Source organism: Aricia agestis, chromosome 3 (assembly GCF_905147365.1).
Source record: "Aricia agestis chromosome 3, ilAriAges1.1, whole genome shotgun sequence".
Lineage (NCBI taxonomy): Eukaryota > Metazoa > Arthropoda > Insecta > Lepidoptera > Lycaenidae > Aricia > Aricia agestis.
This window is the reverse complement of record NC_056408.1, coordinates 17951109-17967576: the sequence shown is the minus strand read 5'-3', so window position 1 is coordinate 17967576 and position 16468 is coordinate 17951109. Positions and strand designations below refer to the sequence as shown.

General features: G+C 38.8%; 1 protein-coding gene across 1 annotated transcript in view; it reads left to right on the top strand.

Moving 5' to 3' along the window:
- Positions 1-4016: 4016 nt before the first annotated feature.
- The window catches only part of LOC121740465, a 50733-nt gene continuing 38281 nt past the window's right edge, over positions 4017-16468 (top strand). The window contains exons 1-4 of the mRNA XM_042133160.1: positions 4017-4102; positions 9440-9480; positions 9996-10186; positions 14693-14785. Coding sequence (XP_041989094.1) covers positions 9450-9480; positions 9996-10186; positions 14693-14785 — 315 coding nt within the window. The 5' untranslated portion in view covers positions 4017-4102; positions 9440-9449. The remainder of the gene's footprint in view (positions 4103-9439; positions 9481-9995; positions 10187-14692; positions 14786-16468) is intronic.

The following is a 16468-nucleotide window of genomic DNA, read 5'->3' as shown; positions in this document are numbered from 1 at the left end:
CATGTTTCCAACGCGGGAATCGAACCCACGACCTCCGAGTCAAGAGCCGCGCTCTGTACCACTAGACCACGGAGGCGTTAAAAAAAAAAAACTCCAATATTAACTTAGCTTTAGCTTAGGAGTCACAATTATTAACTTTATTTCCATGGTGCTCCCCCTTAAGTTCTTTGACTTTTGGTCATTGCAACTTTGTGCTGTCTCCCGCTTTTATGGGGAGGGAAACTGGAATCTTGCTACTCCTCCTATTTTTTTCTGATTAATTTCGTTGCGGGTCCCAAGACAGTTTAGCATGTCCCTCGGGCTCCCTGAGATCATATCAAAGGGTTTTCGTGGTTGGATACCGCTGTCGATCCTGGCGACACAGGAGATACAGTGGTGGGAATGTGTGGTGGGCCAAAGCCCGTTTAAAAAAAAATTAAAGGTCTCTGAATGCTTCCCTTCGACTTAATTTACACTGCCGCAGTACGGACTGGCGAGTAAAAAAATGGGACGCACGTATTCCGCGGAATTCTCAAGAATCCTCCGGTGCCAATTCCCGCGTCATGAGGCGAAATTGACGCTTCCATTCCGTTTCATTCCGCGGCGGTATAAATTGAGCGTTAGGGGGTTATTTAGTAATTAGAAGGTACCGTTTCTGTCTAGCAGCTTCTGTGAAGTGGGCGCTCACTAGGAGCAGAACGACAAGCAGCGACCAATCCATTGTGTGTCACATACCTCCTTATCACAAGTTATATACTTACACACACACTACTACGTAGTATGGTGATATGTTAGTCTGTTTGTTCGTCATTAGATATCGTTAAAAAGTGGAAAGTTGATTTGAACTGGAATTCTTAGGATGCTAATATCAAATAATAATCATTTTGTTTCTCGTTTTTCTCCGAGAGAACTTAGAAAAAATTGAATTTAAACACCTTACCAAGCAGGAGCTTTGGTTCAGTCAGGACTCAGGACTCAGGTCCTACAGGCTTGGTTTTCCTGGTGTACTTTAATGACATCTTTTATCCTCGACTTGGAGGTAAGGGCTGAAGGTAAATGAGAAGGGTAAGTTCTAAGCATCGTTTTCAACCTTTTACAAAACAACGGTTCAAGTAAAATATTTAACTAATACTAGATGGCGCTTTTTAGTAAAATTCAAACTAAACGCCACCTAGTCTGAGTAAAATGATTTTAGCTTTATCTTTGCGATTTCCGCTAATTGTCGGATGTGTCTTATTTTGAGCATATTTAATCGACTTACAAAAAAGGTTAAACTATTGCTACGAAGGAACTGTCGAGTTATTAACCTATCATGTAAATGTATGCGGGTGAAATGATGACCAATTTCCTGGCCCTTATACAATGCGAAACCACCATTACTAAGTGATATGACGAAAAATTAAACTAAACCTGCACCTTGTGCACCTCGTTTTACTCGCGAACTACTGGATGAATTTTTAATAATATAAACATAGGCTATTTTTTGAGGGAAAATGTACGGTTTCCGTAAAATAACTAATTCACGTCTAGTAGTATCTCACGCTTTAGTGCGGTATCGCCTTTATACTTCTGATTGGTTACTTAGAAATATTAATTATTGAACAACGCTGTCGTCTGTCGAATAGATAATATTCTGTGAAAAAACTATCAGTATCTGCATTCTGCACTAATTACCTAGGTACCTCATCTTACCTACCTAATTAACTATATAAAATCGATAGTGAAACGAGAAACTCTGTATTAATTATTGTACTATAGTCAGGACAATTTAAAGGTGGCACCAGCGGTCAGTGACCTTTCTAGTCTAGGAGTTATGTGAAAAATACTTGCACTACATTCTGTTTACTTAATAATAAAATTGAATTCTTGTCAAGAAACAGACTATTATAGTTTCATCGGAAAACGTCTTGGTTATGGATCCGACTATTTATATTGGATATAATATAAATAGTTGGAGATACCTCTTCGTATAAAAATACGAAGAGGTATCTCCAACGATTTCTGAGTTTGAAGTGATATAATTTTTACTGTGTTCACATCGTGTATGCAAAATACGATACTATCCGTATACTAGAAACATCTGTCACTTAATGGTCGATCGCGGTTTGTATAGAAAATTACAAGTTTTTTGACAATCAATGACCGCTACAGACAGAATTCCGCGATTTGAGAATAGCTCTGGATCTTGTATAATGTGTGACCCTTTTCAACCCTAAAACACTAACACGTACACGGGTAATATTCTATTTAAGTACCATGTGAGTAACAGAGGGGTTTTACAGGTTTTTTTTTTATGAAATGCCTGGTTCGTTTTGAATTTTGAATGAGCAAACAGATCGCCTGATGTTACGCTTATCATTTGTGTTCGGCCGCTATCAATATAGCCGCCCGCGCTCACAGACAGTGTACAACGTCAGAGATAGGTCTCCAAATTATCCGATTCAGCTGAACAGTTATACGGAGTCTAAACCCTGCTATTAAGACTTTAGCATCTCAAATTGATGTGGATTCGGATAAGAATGCGGTTGCGGTTACGATGTCAATTTCGATTCTTTTGTAATTGAAGTGAAATTCGAATTAAAGTAAATAATATAAAATAATTGAATTAAAATAACACTGTTACAGATAATTATTAATAGATACCGAAAATCGAATTGGCTCAAGAATTGCTCGAGCGGTCCGTGAATTGCGGGTAAGAATTCAGTATGAAAACTGCAGATCGCCGTGCGGTAACCACATCTTGCAGTCTGTTCTAGACTGCAAGTGCGGTCCGTCTATGGCCGGATTTTATGCTCCCAACAACCTAGACGTGTCAGTTGTAAACTGTTCCGTCAAAACAATAATAAATTGTCCTATCATAAATGTGTTTGTAAAGACGTCGCAACTTTGAAACAGCAACGACTTCAGACTAGACGCAGCAGATAAATGTGGTCTCCCTCTAGCACGCTGTCCGCAGACTGCTGATGATGACTGTGAATCACGCCTTATGAATGGTTTTTTCATCGTTATAAATAGATGAGAGTAAATTTTGCAAACACCAGCCTTGTCTGTTCCCGGCGACCAGCGTAGCTGACCTCCCCCTCTTTCCCCACTGTGGGCAAATGAAGCCAATCCCCGACGAGCCCTCTTATCGACAGGGGTCTACTTATATTGTTCGTGTATTAATGAATCTTTAATTCTACGGGTCAGAGTGCAAATGAGCGACAACAAACCGAGATAAGGCGGCGCGCCAAAGTGTACTAAGTCTTAAATTACGATTTTAATATTTTGCGTAAATTAAAGTTTTATTTAACTTACGGCCGCACTCGGAGGCGTTGAACGATGATTAATCATAAATAAATGTAAGAGTTGAGCTTCATTTTATTACAGAAGTAATTAATATTCGTCTCTGAAAGTGGCAGTTAGTGCTTATGATTTTGATTAGTTAATTTATATTATAACGGAACTGGCTTCACGTGGTAGTTTAACATCGATTGAGAGAACACGTGCAGATGACAAAGACAGATCGCGGGTCATCGTCCGATTTTCTGCTCAATGAGCGCCCATACATGTTCAGTGAAAAAGCTTTTAGTTAAAAGAGAGGGGGATTAGCCATCAAAGTAAATAACTACTAATCAGCTAATTAAGAGACGATTAACAACTATTTTCATTAGAAAATCACTTACTTTGTTATTTTATTTTTTTAATTAACTAAGGGTCAATTTATACTACTCGACTCTGCAGTAGTATAAATTGACCCTAAAAGAAAATTTTACGAGTTAATAGAAATTGTTTCTATTTTTAAACTTTATGTAATAATAATATTAATTTATTAAGGGCGGATTCGACCAAACTGGAGTAAAATTTTACTCGAGTATAACTGTCTCTTAATCTAAGAGTAACTTCAAGTTTGGTCGAATCGGGCCTTAGGAAATAAACCTATCCTGGACATAAATTACGAAATATAAAAGATTATAGAAAATAGTATTTTTGTTATACTTATTGGTTCAATTTAGTTCGCTTTTAGAGTTATGCACCTTTGCCTATCGACTGTTTGGAGAGCACACTCGTTGTACAGTTAGTGAAGATGGTACGCACGTTACGATAGTTTTGTGTGGTGCTGTGTTAATGAAAAATAACTTTTGTAAGTTACAACATAAATAATAACCAATATTATTACATTCTGAAAAATATGTGCAGATTTGTACAGTAGTTGTTGTTTAAAAAGTTGTTTAAAACAAAATATAAATGTGGTAAAGTCATTGATAGAGCATAAACAAGCATTGTTTAAATAATAATGTCGTGTTTAAACAATTGATAGGACAGACTGGAATATTAAGGTAGGACAAAACCAAAACAATAAGTTGATAGCTGGTGTTATAATTTTATTATGACTTCAAGAGATTAAAACAAAAGTAAAAACAAAAATGGCGCATTGCACAATTTGAGCGATCTTTGCAGCTTCGGTTTCGGTTAAGTAAACCGAAACCGAAGCTGAAAAGATCGCTCAAATTGTGCAATGGTGAAAAATTCGTGGAATGTAATTCTTATAGAATTTAAAGTTTCGATAAAAATCATCAACCGTGTAAGAGCTACAATCCAGATACACCGAATATTCTCAAACTTATTTTTTTTTTTCGGAAAACTTAGACTGTAGTAATTACAGTAAGAGTATAATTATAGTAGAAAAACATTACATAGGTAAGACGTAAAGTAATTTAACATAAGCTATGAATCTAGTCATCTAGTGACTCTTATAACACCTTACTGCAGGCCAATCGCGCTATTGTACAACGTTTTAGTTTAGGTTCAACTCTGTTTCAGTTGTGTTTCAGCTACGGTTCGTTTCCAATACAGGTGAACAAATTTCAGTATCGTGTTTCCTTTTCGATTGCTTTGTAATCCTTTTTTGATTGACTGATTTTCCAATACTTATTTATCAAGTACATTAATATAAAAAATGCTTTCCATACTGGTTTCGGTGACGATGGCCAGATTTATTGTATAAACTCATATACGCAGGCATAAAATCTTAGAAATGTAAACAAAGCTTAGTTTGAGTTCTGAGTTAAAATGACTCGTACCATATATTATATTATAACCACTCGTTTAGGCACGCAATAATGAAGCACCATTGAAGAAATTGATTCGTAGCCAGTTGACGGACCTACGTCATTTGGCCGGATTATGCCAATTCAATGTTAATCGTGATCTATCGGCTGGATTTGGCATAACGCGTCCAAATTACGTTGACCCGCCATCTGCCTTGAATCAACTTCTCTGAATGGCACAATAATTTTGTCAAGACGCAACTTTTTGTTTGCATATAATTATGCAGGGTGAAACAAACCTAAGTTATAATACTTTAGGGTGTATATTATTTGTATATTATGTTGTGTCCCCTACATAAAGTTACTATGTTGTGACGTGGGAGAGCCATGATTCGGCACGAATGGGCCGGCTCGACCGGAGAAATACCACGGGCTCACAGAAAACCGGAGTGAAACAGCGTTTGCGCCGTGTTTGCGCCGTGTTTCGCCGAGTGAGTGAGTTTACCGGAGGTCCAATCCCCTACCCTTTTCCCTTCCCTACCCTCTCCTATTTCCTTCCCTACTCTCCCCTATTCCCTTCCCTACCCTCCCCTATTCCTTTCCCTACCCTCCCCTATTGCCCTATTCCCTCTTAAAAGGCCGGCAACGCACCTGCAGCTCTTATAATGCTGCTAGTGTCCATGGGCGACGGAAGTTGCTTTCCATCAGGTGACCCGTTTGCTCGTTTGCCCCCTTATTTCATAAAAAAAATTAAAAAAAATAGAGTTTATCCGCGCTGAAATAATTACTTTCAACTTTTATGTTTCTATAAAAATAAATGCTTTATCGTGTATTTGCCCAAACAAAAGCTCTATATGTATGTAGCTATTTAACTTCGGCTAGGATTCGTCACCTAATTATAACGTTAGTTCGTAAATATTGTGTTTTTAAATTTGAAAAAAAAAATCCTTGGTGCGAAAACCTACAAGATAATTATAACAAAAAAAGGATATGGGCGAAAAGCTCATAGACGGCCTCAATTGGAAAAAAAAAACCTAACTTCGTAAAATGGGATCTGTATGTGTTGTAAGTCGCAGAATTTCGGCTGGCAGAAATTCTGCTGCATTCAGTTTCATACAAAAGTCCTGTTTGATTCACACGAGCGTAATTTTGTAAGTCATGATTTGTATGAAAAAATATTTACGCGACCGAAATTCTGCGACTCACGACGCACAAAATTACGCTCGTTTGGCCTCACCCTTAATATTCAAGTTCTCTAATTTTACCGACACTCTTGGAGTTCAACTTATAGTATTTTTACTTTAAAATTCGACACCAACTTGTTAATGCGTATCACGTAAACGAACGTAACGGCTACAGGTTGTGACCTTAGCCTGCGATCTTTAGTCCTTAGCTAATGGACTAAGAGGTTCCAATTAGTGCTTCAGCCTTCGAAACCAATCTAGACACCTAACTCAATTGCACAAGTAAAAAATGTTTTAAATATCAGTAATTTGTCTCACCTGTGTTAAAAAAGGGGAATAGATCTGATGTAACTAACTACCGCCCGATTTCTAAAATCTGTCTGTTCTCTAAGATTCTTGAACGTGTAGTTTACAGTCAAATGTATGAGGCCATGAAAAGTGATTTTGGTGATGAACAACATGGCTTTCTTCGGAAGCGTTCAACCACGTCTAACTTGGTGCTATCCCACGACTTTATATCTAACGGCATGGATCAGCGTGAGCAAGTCGACGTGATCTATATTGATTATAGCAAATGCTTTGATCGTATAGATCACCGATTGCTGCTAATGAAGCTATACTCTAAGGGTATTCACGGTGATTTGTACAGATGGTTATGCTCTTATATTGACAATCGCACTCAGGCTGTAGTGCTTCAAGGATATACATCTGGTTGGAAATCAGTGCCTTCTGGCGTGCCACAGGGTTCGATCCTTGGTCCTCTTTTATTTCTCTTATTTATTGCGGATGTTAAACGATGTTTTATGTATTCATATATTTTACTATTTGCGGATGATATGAAAATTCACAAAATCATCAAAAGCATTTCTGACAGTTACTTACTCCAAAGTGACCTTAATAGATTTGAAGATTATTGCTATCGCAATAAACTTCAATTAAATGTATCAAAATGTTTTTATGTTACTTACACACGACAGAAACAACCAATTGATTCTAAATATACTCTGGATAATCAATTCATAACTAAAGTTAATAGCATTAGGGACCTAGGTATTATCTTCGACAGCAAGCTTCTATTTGACCAACACATTGACCATATCGTAAAAAATGGTAATAAAGCACTCGGCTTTATTATGAGACAGTCTGCTAGCTTCCGATCGATTAAGACTATCAAAATCTTATATTGTTCTTTCGTGCGTAGCCACCTGGAGTATGGGTCTCAAGTCTGGAATCCCCAATATGAAATTTATCGATCACGTATTGAGGGTATTCAAAGAAAATTTTTGAGATATCTTGATTATAAGGCACAGCAATGTTCAGATAGCTACTTCCAACGCTGTAGAAGGTATCATTTTTTGCCACTCAAACTCAGGCGCCAAATCAGTGACATATGTTTCTTAGTTAACATCGCAAATGGTTCCATCGACTGCCCTGAATTACTCTCAAAAATAAATTTACGAACCAACTGTGGGATATGCGTGGCTGCCACAAAGGAAGATCTTCCGACCGAGCGAGGTGTTATGCTCGGTCAGGCCGGAGCCCACGTGATACATCTCAGCTGTCGTATATATACTGACGCGCTCAGAAAACTTCGATAGCGCGATGCAGAAATGTTAGGCGAATTGTGGGTACCGCCACATCACTCCCCCCCGAAGACCGGAGGTCGAATCTTGAAGTCTTGTCGCTTGAGTCGCCAATGCCAGTGAGTTCCAGTGAGTCGGAACTGTTGCAGTGAGTCCCAGTGAGTCGGACGGAACTGTAAGCTGCTGCACGGGATCCAGTGAGTCGGATAAGCTGCCGTGCGGGGCCGATGCTACGTGCTGACCAGGAGAGATGTGCTCTGCTTGCTGACCGGTCGGTGTAGTGAGAAAGCCCGATGATGCCGATGCGGAGTCGCCCAGGCCGCGGTACATTGCGGCTAGTGGACGATGTACCCGATGAGGCGATGCTGGCTGGCGCGGTGCGGAGGGGCGGGGAGTGATGATGATGAAGGAGGCGTGTTCTGTCGAGGGTCACCAATGTGGGATATGCGTGGCTGCCACAAAGGAAGATCTTCCGATCGAGCGAGGTGTTATGCTAGGTCAGGCCGACTATTGGCAAATTCATTCTTTGATTAGGATTGTATAATAATTATTGTGTTTGAGGTACTTTGTATTATTACTTGGTTTTGCTCATAACTCTCATTGTATTATTTTTTTTTCTCTTGTATTTAAGTTATTTGTCTTTATCTTTCCAAAATTAGTTAATATAAGTATATTTAAGATTAATATAGTTTGACACATTTGTGCTGATTTGTATAATGATTATCTTTTTACATACATGTGGAGGCTTGTCATTAGCTATTTAGTTATCTAAATTATTGTACTAGCTATTTAAGTTATTTGTCTGTAAGCCTTCTGATTATAAAATAAAATAATATTAAATCACATGTACTCGTATATAGCTATAAAGATGTCTTACCATTACAATGGGAAAACCATAATAATATTATGCATAATACATTTAAGTGTAATTAAATAAAGAGGAAAAGTATGTAGGTATCTTATATCTTTAAACGAGCAATTCTTGTATATATATATATATATATATATATATATATATATAATTGGAATCTCGGAATCGGCTTCAACGATTTTCATGAAATTTAGTATATAGGGGGTTTCGGGGGCGATAAATCGATTAAATCGATCTAGCTAGGAATAATTTCTAGAAAATGTCATTTTCATCGGATACCGAGCAAAGCTCGGTCAAACAGCTAGTATTATGTTTATTAGCTGTCCCGGCAAACGTTTCTTTGCCATATAAAGTACTAGATGACACCCGCAACTCCGTTGCGCCAAAATTCGTTTATCGAGCAGGAACCGTTTATTTTTCCGGGATAAAAACTATCCTATGTCCTTTCTCGGGACTCAAAGTATCTCCATGCCAAATTTCAGCAAAATTGGTTCAGCGGTTCGAGCGTGAAGAGGTAACAGACAGACAGACACACTTTCGCATTTATAATATTATGCATCGAACCATCGAATAGGCTCTGATTCTGTTGGGCCAATGCTGATGGCGTCAGTAATGTTAACTGACCCTACTCTACCAACTATATTCTGTGACTCTCCAATGCTTTTCCTGCTGTTTCTTTATAAGCCTGTTAAAGTTTGCGATATTACATTTTAATTTGATTAGTAGAAGAGGTAGGTACTAACTGTACATTCAAAGATTACTTGTGTAAGTTAAATGAATGCTTTGTTTCAGTGCCGCCGGAATGTTCAGCGTCGGTCTTCTATTATTGACTTGTAAGTGACTGAATTGAATACTAGAATGCCTGGAAAAGATTATTTTTAAAGTCCCTAAGATTGCTCAAACTCAAGCACGTACACTGATAGTGTTCTATCAGTGTACGTGATTACGGATTATATGAAATAGAATAAGAATAAGAACATTTTTATTTTGTCACCACACAACACAATATGTAAAACACAATACATATACATAATATTGTGTGATGTCAAAATTGGCCCAAGCTCACCTATACGCAGCAGCCAGCAAGCTAGCTCGCTGCACTGGTATTCTGCAAGGGCCAATAAGTGACTTCACCACAAAATAAAGGGAAAAACTATACAATAAAATAAGAATTTCCTATGTCCTATTGATCAATGTTAGCATCTGGGATAAAACTTGAGACCTCTCGAGTGCGAATCAAAGGTCTATCTGCTAGGTTTTCACTCTTCTCTCACTCACTCTTAATCGAGGTCTCCCGAGTGTGAAACAAAGGTACTACTAGGTTTACACTCTTCTCTCTCTTTCCCAGGTCTCTCAGCGGCATCCCCGACCGGCGTGAGCGTGCTGTTCCCGGAGCTGAAGCGGTACTACTATGTGGTGAAGAGCAACGTGTCCACGGGCACTGTGGACGGGGACACGTACTGGACGCTCGAGGGACGGCTGTGCGTCCACGTGTATGATAACTACTCCAGGGCGCGCCTGCAGTTGGATGAGTTGAATGTAAGTGGAACAAGTCAGAAATAAAATATTGGTTCAATCAAATACTTTCAGGACGCCGTTACTACTGGAGCCCACCACCGATTCATGGACTAACCCGGCGAGAAGAACCGGCGTAAGAAACTCGCACGGGGCCACTTTTTATCAAAAGCGGACGTCCTACAGCGATGATGGCAGGCCTACGTAATTTGGTCGAGTTATAATACGCACGTGCAACATGCAACAACTTTGAGATAATATTCAATTTAGGTGAATTGCTGTCAGAAGAACATAGCCCGACCGAATAACGTAGGTCCATCAGCCAATGAATTCATCTTTGTGGTGGAACAATACTGTGCATGTATTACCTTTTCAAAACATTGTCCTTGTACCCTTTAACACGTTAACTGCGTAGACCCAAATCCTTAACCTAAATTTAAGTGCGTTACGGGGATGAGCACGCCCCTTTATGAAATTAATTATTATGCGTTACGGGTGCAAAAGTGCCCCGTACACCCGACTTCATTTAAACCCCTCTAAAATTGTCAAAAATAGTATTATAATTGTTTTTCTTATACCATTTCAAAGAGTATTAACTGAACTACACTCTCCTTACTCCGCACGTAGGTACAATAAAAACAAAAATATATAATATAATGAAAAATAAAGTGCGGGGTGCTTCTATCCCCGTAACGCAATTAAAAACAAAAAATACGGGATTCCAAAAACCCCTTAACGCACAGAATACATTTTTATCGATAAAATGTTAGTGATGGGAGTAAAAAAATTAAAACTATCGATATTTTAAATAGATGATACTCGTATTTATTTATTCATAATAATTATAAGAATGACTTTAGGGAACATTCCAAACAAACATATTTTTATATAAAAAATAAATTATCTTAGAATTACTTAACACTTCGTTAATGCGAATAACCGATAGTATAGAAAAAAACTTTACTGAATTCTAATGTTTCATATTATAACACTGCAAACAATATGCTTTATTACACTGACGACAAAGTGTTTTAACTTTCTTTACTTTGTTATCTGCTTCCCGACTGCTCATAGATTTTCTTAGCTCCTCATAACAACCTGAACATTTTTTTTTCTTTTCACCAATTTCAAATTTATGTTTAGATTCAGAAGGCTCCAAATCATCAGATTTAACGTTGATCAAATTTGTGAAAGAATCAATGATGTGTTCAACAAAACCTTTTTTGTTTGTTTAGGGTTTCCTGAATTTAATACAACATTTTGCAATTGGTGATAGGTTTGACCAGTGCTAGGGCTGGTGATCACATCGTATCTTGGACTTAGGTTTCGCTGAAGGACCTTGCGGAATAATGGTGATGATGGTGGTCGTCGGGATAATCGTGAAGATGTTGATACATCATGCTCATCGGCTTCTTCATTATTTTTACCATGAGATAATTCCAACATACGCCGCGAACGCTTCATTTTGAAAAATAGTCGATAAACACTTTGCTTCTTAGGACGCGCCTACGCAAATGAGCTCATCACCCCGTACGGGTTAAGCAATAATCTGTACGGGGTGATATAGACCCCGTAGACGCACTTAATTACAATTTTTACTCGCTGGTCGCAACGGGGCTCAAGAAACCCCGTAGATTATTATACCGATTCTTGATTCAATTTCAAGCCAGGAACATAAATATCTATTCATCTCATTCATACAACAAAAATCCTCAAAAATACAATCCCCGCAAGAACGAGTAGACACTACTTTTTCAGCACCGCACTGACTGATGTCAACGTACGGGGCGCGAAAGTACCCGTAACGCAGTGAACGTGTTAAAATATTTAAAAACTAAGTAATCGAAACGATTTAGGACACGTTAGCTACGTATCACATGAGCATTTGGCATGATGTGATATAAAACGGCACAATTTAATCCATAAAGTTAATATACCTAGCGGAATAGAGCAACAATCTCGAGCTGTCAAACGTAATCGAAATTGGTTTCATCTGTGTGTAAAAATATGTGTACGTATACACTTACACAAGCATGATTGAACATGATTTTTATGAGATTAAATTGTCAAAGTGCGGCACGTGCCGACTGGACGTCAAAAAAAGAATGCTACTGTCATGTATCACACGTCTCTTTTTACCACGCAGTGTTACTGATAGTGACATCTCTCTTGCTCAGGCCTTTGTTTCTCTATTCCGCTAAATATATTAACTTTATGATTTAATCATGGGATGACTTGTCAAGCTTTTACTTTGATCGGTAGTAGGTACATGCACAATAATATGAAGTTATATAATACTAGCGACCCGCCCCGGCTTCGCACGGGTATAAAATAAATTATGGCCTAAGTCACTGAAAAAATGATTAAAATCGATTCAGTAGTTTGATTTTAAATAGGTAATTTATTTAAATAATAACTTACGTCCCGCAATTTTTTAATCTGTAATATCTTCGAAAATATTCATTTAAAATTAAAATCGTAATAAATATGCTGTAAAGGGCCACAATCAATAATGTATTTGAAGTATTTAATTGAATAAGGATTATTGCCGTATTGGTTAAAATCGCTTCGAAAATTAGCCATTATTTGAAGTTAAAAAATATGTTATTGTGGGATATATCCATAAGGGATATACTTATACGTGGGAGAGCCATGCTTCGGCACGAATGGGCCGGCTCGACCGGAGAAATACCACATTCTCACAGAAAACCGGCGTGAAACAGCGCTTCCGCTGTGTTTCGCCGAGTGAGTTTACCGGAGGCCCAATCCCCTACCCTATTCCCTTCCCTACCCTCCCCTATTCCCTTCCCTTCCCTTCCCATCCCTGCCCTCCCCTATTACCCTATTCCCTCTTAAAAGGCCGGTAACGCACCTGCAGCTCTTCTGATGCTGCGAGTGTCCATGGGCGACGGAAGTTGCTTTCCATCAGGTGACCCGTTTGCTCGTTTGCCCCCTTATTTCATAAAAAAATATATATTTACCATGCGGAGTTTAGACCTTTTCAATGTGTACAAAGCGCACCCCTGCATTGGTAATTGTACTATTATCTATTCTGTGGCATTGGCAGCGCCCACTTCGAAACGAGCGTAAATCGCAATATTTTAATTTCGCCATAACTTCTAAACCCAACGTCCAATTTTAATCATTCAAAGAGCAAATATAATCTACATAAACTATACTTAGTGATGAAATAATTTATTTTGATAAGGATTATTAGCATGAGTAAAATAAATGCGTTTAAATGTAGTCAAAAAAAATCAAGATTTTTAAATAAAAAAATGGTTATTGTGCCTCACTTGACATAGATAGGTATAGTGTGTCGCGGACATTTTTGTAGATATTTATAAGATCTACATTTACTTAGAACATTGTATAGTTCTATCTTTTATAGTTTAGGCAGCGTACGCAAAATAAGTAAATATTCTGGTTGTTTCCGAAAAACTGAAATATCTTACGGAACCCTATATTCTCCAAAATAAAAAGTAGCCTATGTTACTCGTAAATAATGTAGCTTTGGAATGGTGAAAGAATTTTTAAAATCGGTCCAGTAGTTTTTGAGCCTATTCATTACAATTAAACAAACAAACAAACAAACTAACAAAGTTTACCTCTTTATAATATTAGTATAGATTATTATGTACGTCGCTTCCGTAACTTCGATTACCCCGGAGCCCGAGAGCGGATCGAGTAGAGAACCGATGTACGAGAATTGCGCCCCTGGGGCGGAGGCTGCGGTCAGCGGTACCCACCCGTACAAGACGTGATATCAATGTGAATTTTATTTTTCCGACTTTACTTAAAGCATCTAGCTGGGCCAACCTATTCGTGCCATATTTCAATTTTATAATGGATGGTAATTAATATTTGGTATATGTAATGTGATATTATGTACTTAATTTTATCATTTTGGAATATACTTACTGATAGTATTTTTACAAGAGCTCTATATGGACATAACTCTATAATAAAACTTGGAGCTATTCATCTGTAACAAATACTATTTTAAAATATAAGCAGTATAAAATATACAGAAAATCTACCGTAAACAAACTCGCTTTGCATAGAGACAAGTTTTTCCGCTCTTAAAACGTTATACTACATTCTTCTGCTTCTAAATAATTCATCCTAATTTGTCCCTGCCCCGGGGGCTTGTATGAAGATGTCAAGAGTGTAACGTGATAATGCATCGTTTTGCAAGTTGTCAAATCACCCGGGTTGATTCAGACCGCAAGTCGCAACGCGACCCGTAGATGCATTTCTTTTATATCCAGAATTGACAGATTCGCAAGACGTCTCGCAATTGAAATCTGTCAAATCCATACAAATTGATGCCGCGCCGCGCCTCGCCTCGCCTCGTCGCGTTGCGGTCTGAATCGTGTTCGTGTGCCTACGTGCTATTAGAGCAAACTTGTTTGAAAATGGTCCAATGTACATTATACCTCTATAATAATAATAATATATTGTATGCTGTGGTAAATATGTTACCTTCACTTACTATATTTTAGTAATATTCTTTTTCTTGTCTCCTAGACTTCAGTGTACAGCCAGGAGGCGGGTTTCTCGTCGTACCAGTCCGAGGACGACGCCAAACACTTAGAGCTGCCTTGGGAAGTCGAATATGAGGTAAAATACTCGAATTTTTTTACATTCTTACAAATAGCCGTATAGATATTTTATTATAGAAAATGAGTTTAAAAGTTATCTGGCAAATAAAATTATTGCACTTGTGCCTTTGTGGAATTATTGTTTTATTGGAATTGTATATTGAGACTTCAGGCTGAACATATTATAAGCACGTGCCAGTACCACCCACCGAAAAAAATATTAGCTATGTGCGAGTCGGATTCGCGCACGAAGGGTTCCGTACCATTATGGAACAAAATTAGGCCAAAAATTTTGTTTTTGTATGGGATTATGCTTTTATTTTATTTTAATATTATTATTTAATATAAAAGTACGCATATAACTAAGGAATTTGTAAAAAATTCAAGTACCTACCTGTTGCCAATATTGATATAGAGCAAAAAAGGCCGTTTGCTGTATTTTTTTTTTAAAGAAGGCAGGTCGCTGTAGCCCTGACGTCACTGCGACCCATGAGGATCTACTGTGACTCCTTCGTACTAGAGTATCATCCCCAACCCTATACTGCTCATAAATTGAATGATATGGTTGGGGTTGGTGCCACGAATTGCCTCTGTGGACGAGTATTCGTGGCGACCAAGGTGCCTGTTCCTGCTCTGTAGTAGAGCAGGGCAGTCGAGGAGAAGGTGAATAGGTGTTTCATCCTCCTCCTCACAGAATCTGCAAGTCCTTATGTTACAAATACCCATTCTGTTTAGGTGTTTGTTGAGCTTGCAGTGCCCAGTTAGGCTTCTGGTAAGGATTCTTAATTGGTTCCTACCCAAGGTGAGCACTAATTCTGATTGTTTCTTGTTGAAGTCAGGAATTAGTGCCTTGGAGTGTTCAAGGCCAGGGGTCTCAGCCCATTGCTTCCTGCATAGTCTGTGACCCCATTCCTTGAGCACTTGCTTTGTGGTAGTGGGAGTTATACCACAGACTGGTTCTGGACCATATATGAGACTCTCGGCCCCAAGCCTAGCCAGCGGTTTCATTGCCGGGGACGTTGCTGTGGCCCGGGATCCATACTAGGCGGATGTTGTTGTTCCTTCCTAGCATGTTTAACGTCTCAACGCATTCCAGAACTAATTTGGACGAGACTTCTGCGGCAGTCAGTGCTTTAAGTGCGGCTTGACTATCGGAGAAGATAAAAACGTTTTTATTAACTAGGGCCATCTCCAGGCTTTCTAGTGAACAACCGAGGATAGCGAAGACTTCAGCATGAAATACGGTCGCAAACTCCCCTAAACTGGCGTATTTGCCTTTTGGTGGCCTGCCCCCGTAGAATCCGGCTCCCGCACGGTTGTCTTTCCTTGATCCATCCGTGAACCAAACTATGTCGCTAGGGCGGACATCGATTGGGATTTTTCTTTCCCAATCCTCCCTGGAAGGTATAAAAACCTGGTACTGCTTCGAAAAGCTATACACCTTGCTCATGGCATCTGATGGCATGGCCATGATAGGTGATTCACTGAGAGACTGTTCCAGCTGTCGAAATGGGGTGGAGACCCAATTCGTCCTACCCGCCGTCCTGGCCCTGAGAGCCACCTTTTTGGCCTCCATCTGAACAAGCAGAGGAAGCGGAGTTAAGTTGATCAGGGCCTCGAGGGAAGCGGTGGGTGTTGACGAGAGTGCACCCGTGATTATTAGACATGCCAGTCTCTGTACGCTGTTTAGTCTTTTATTACA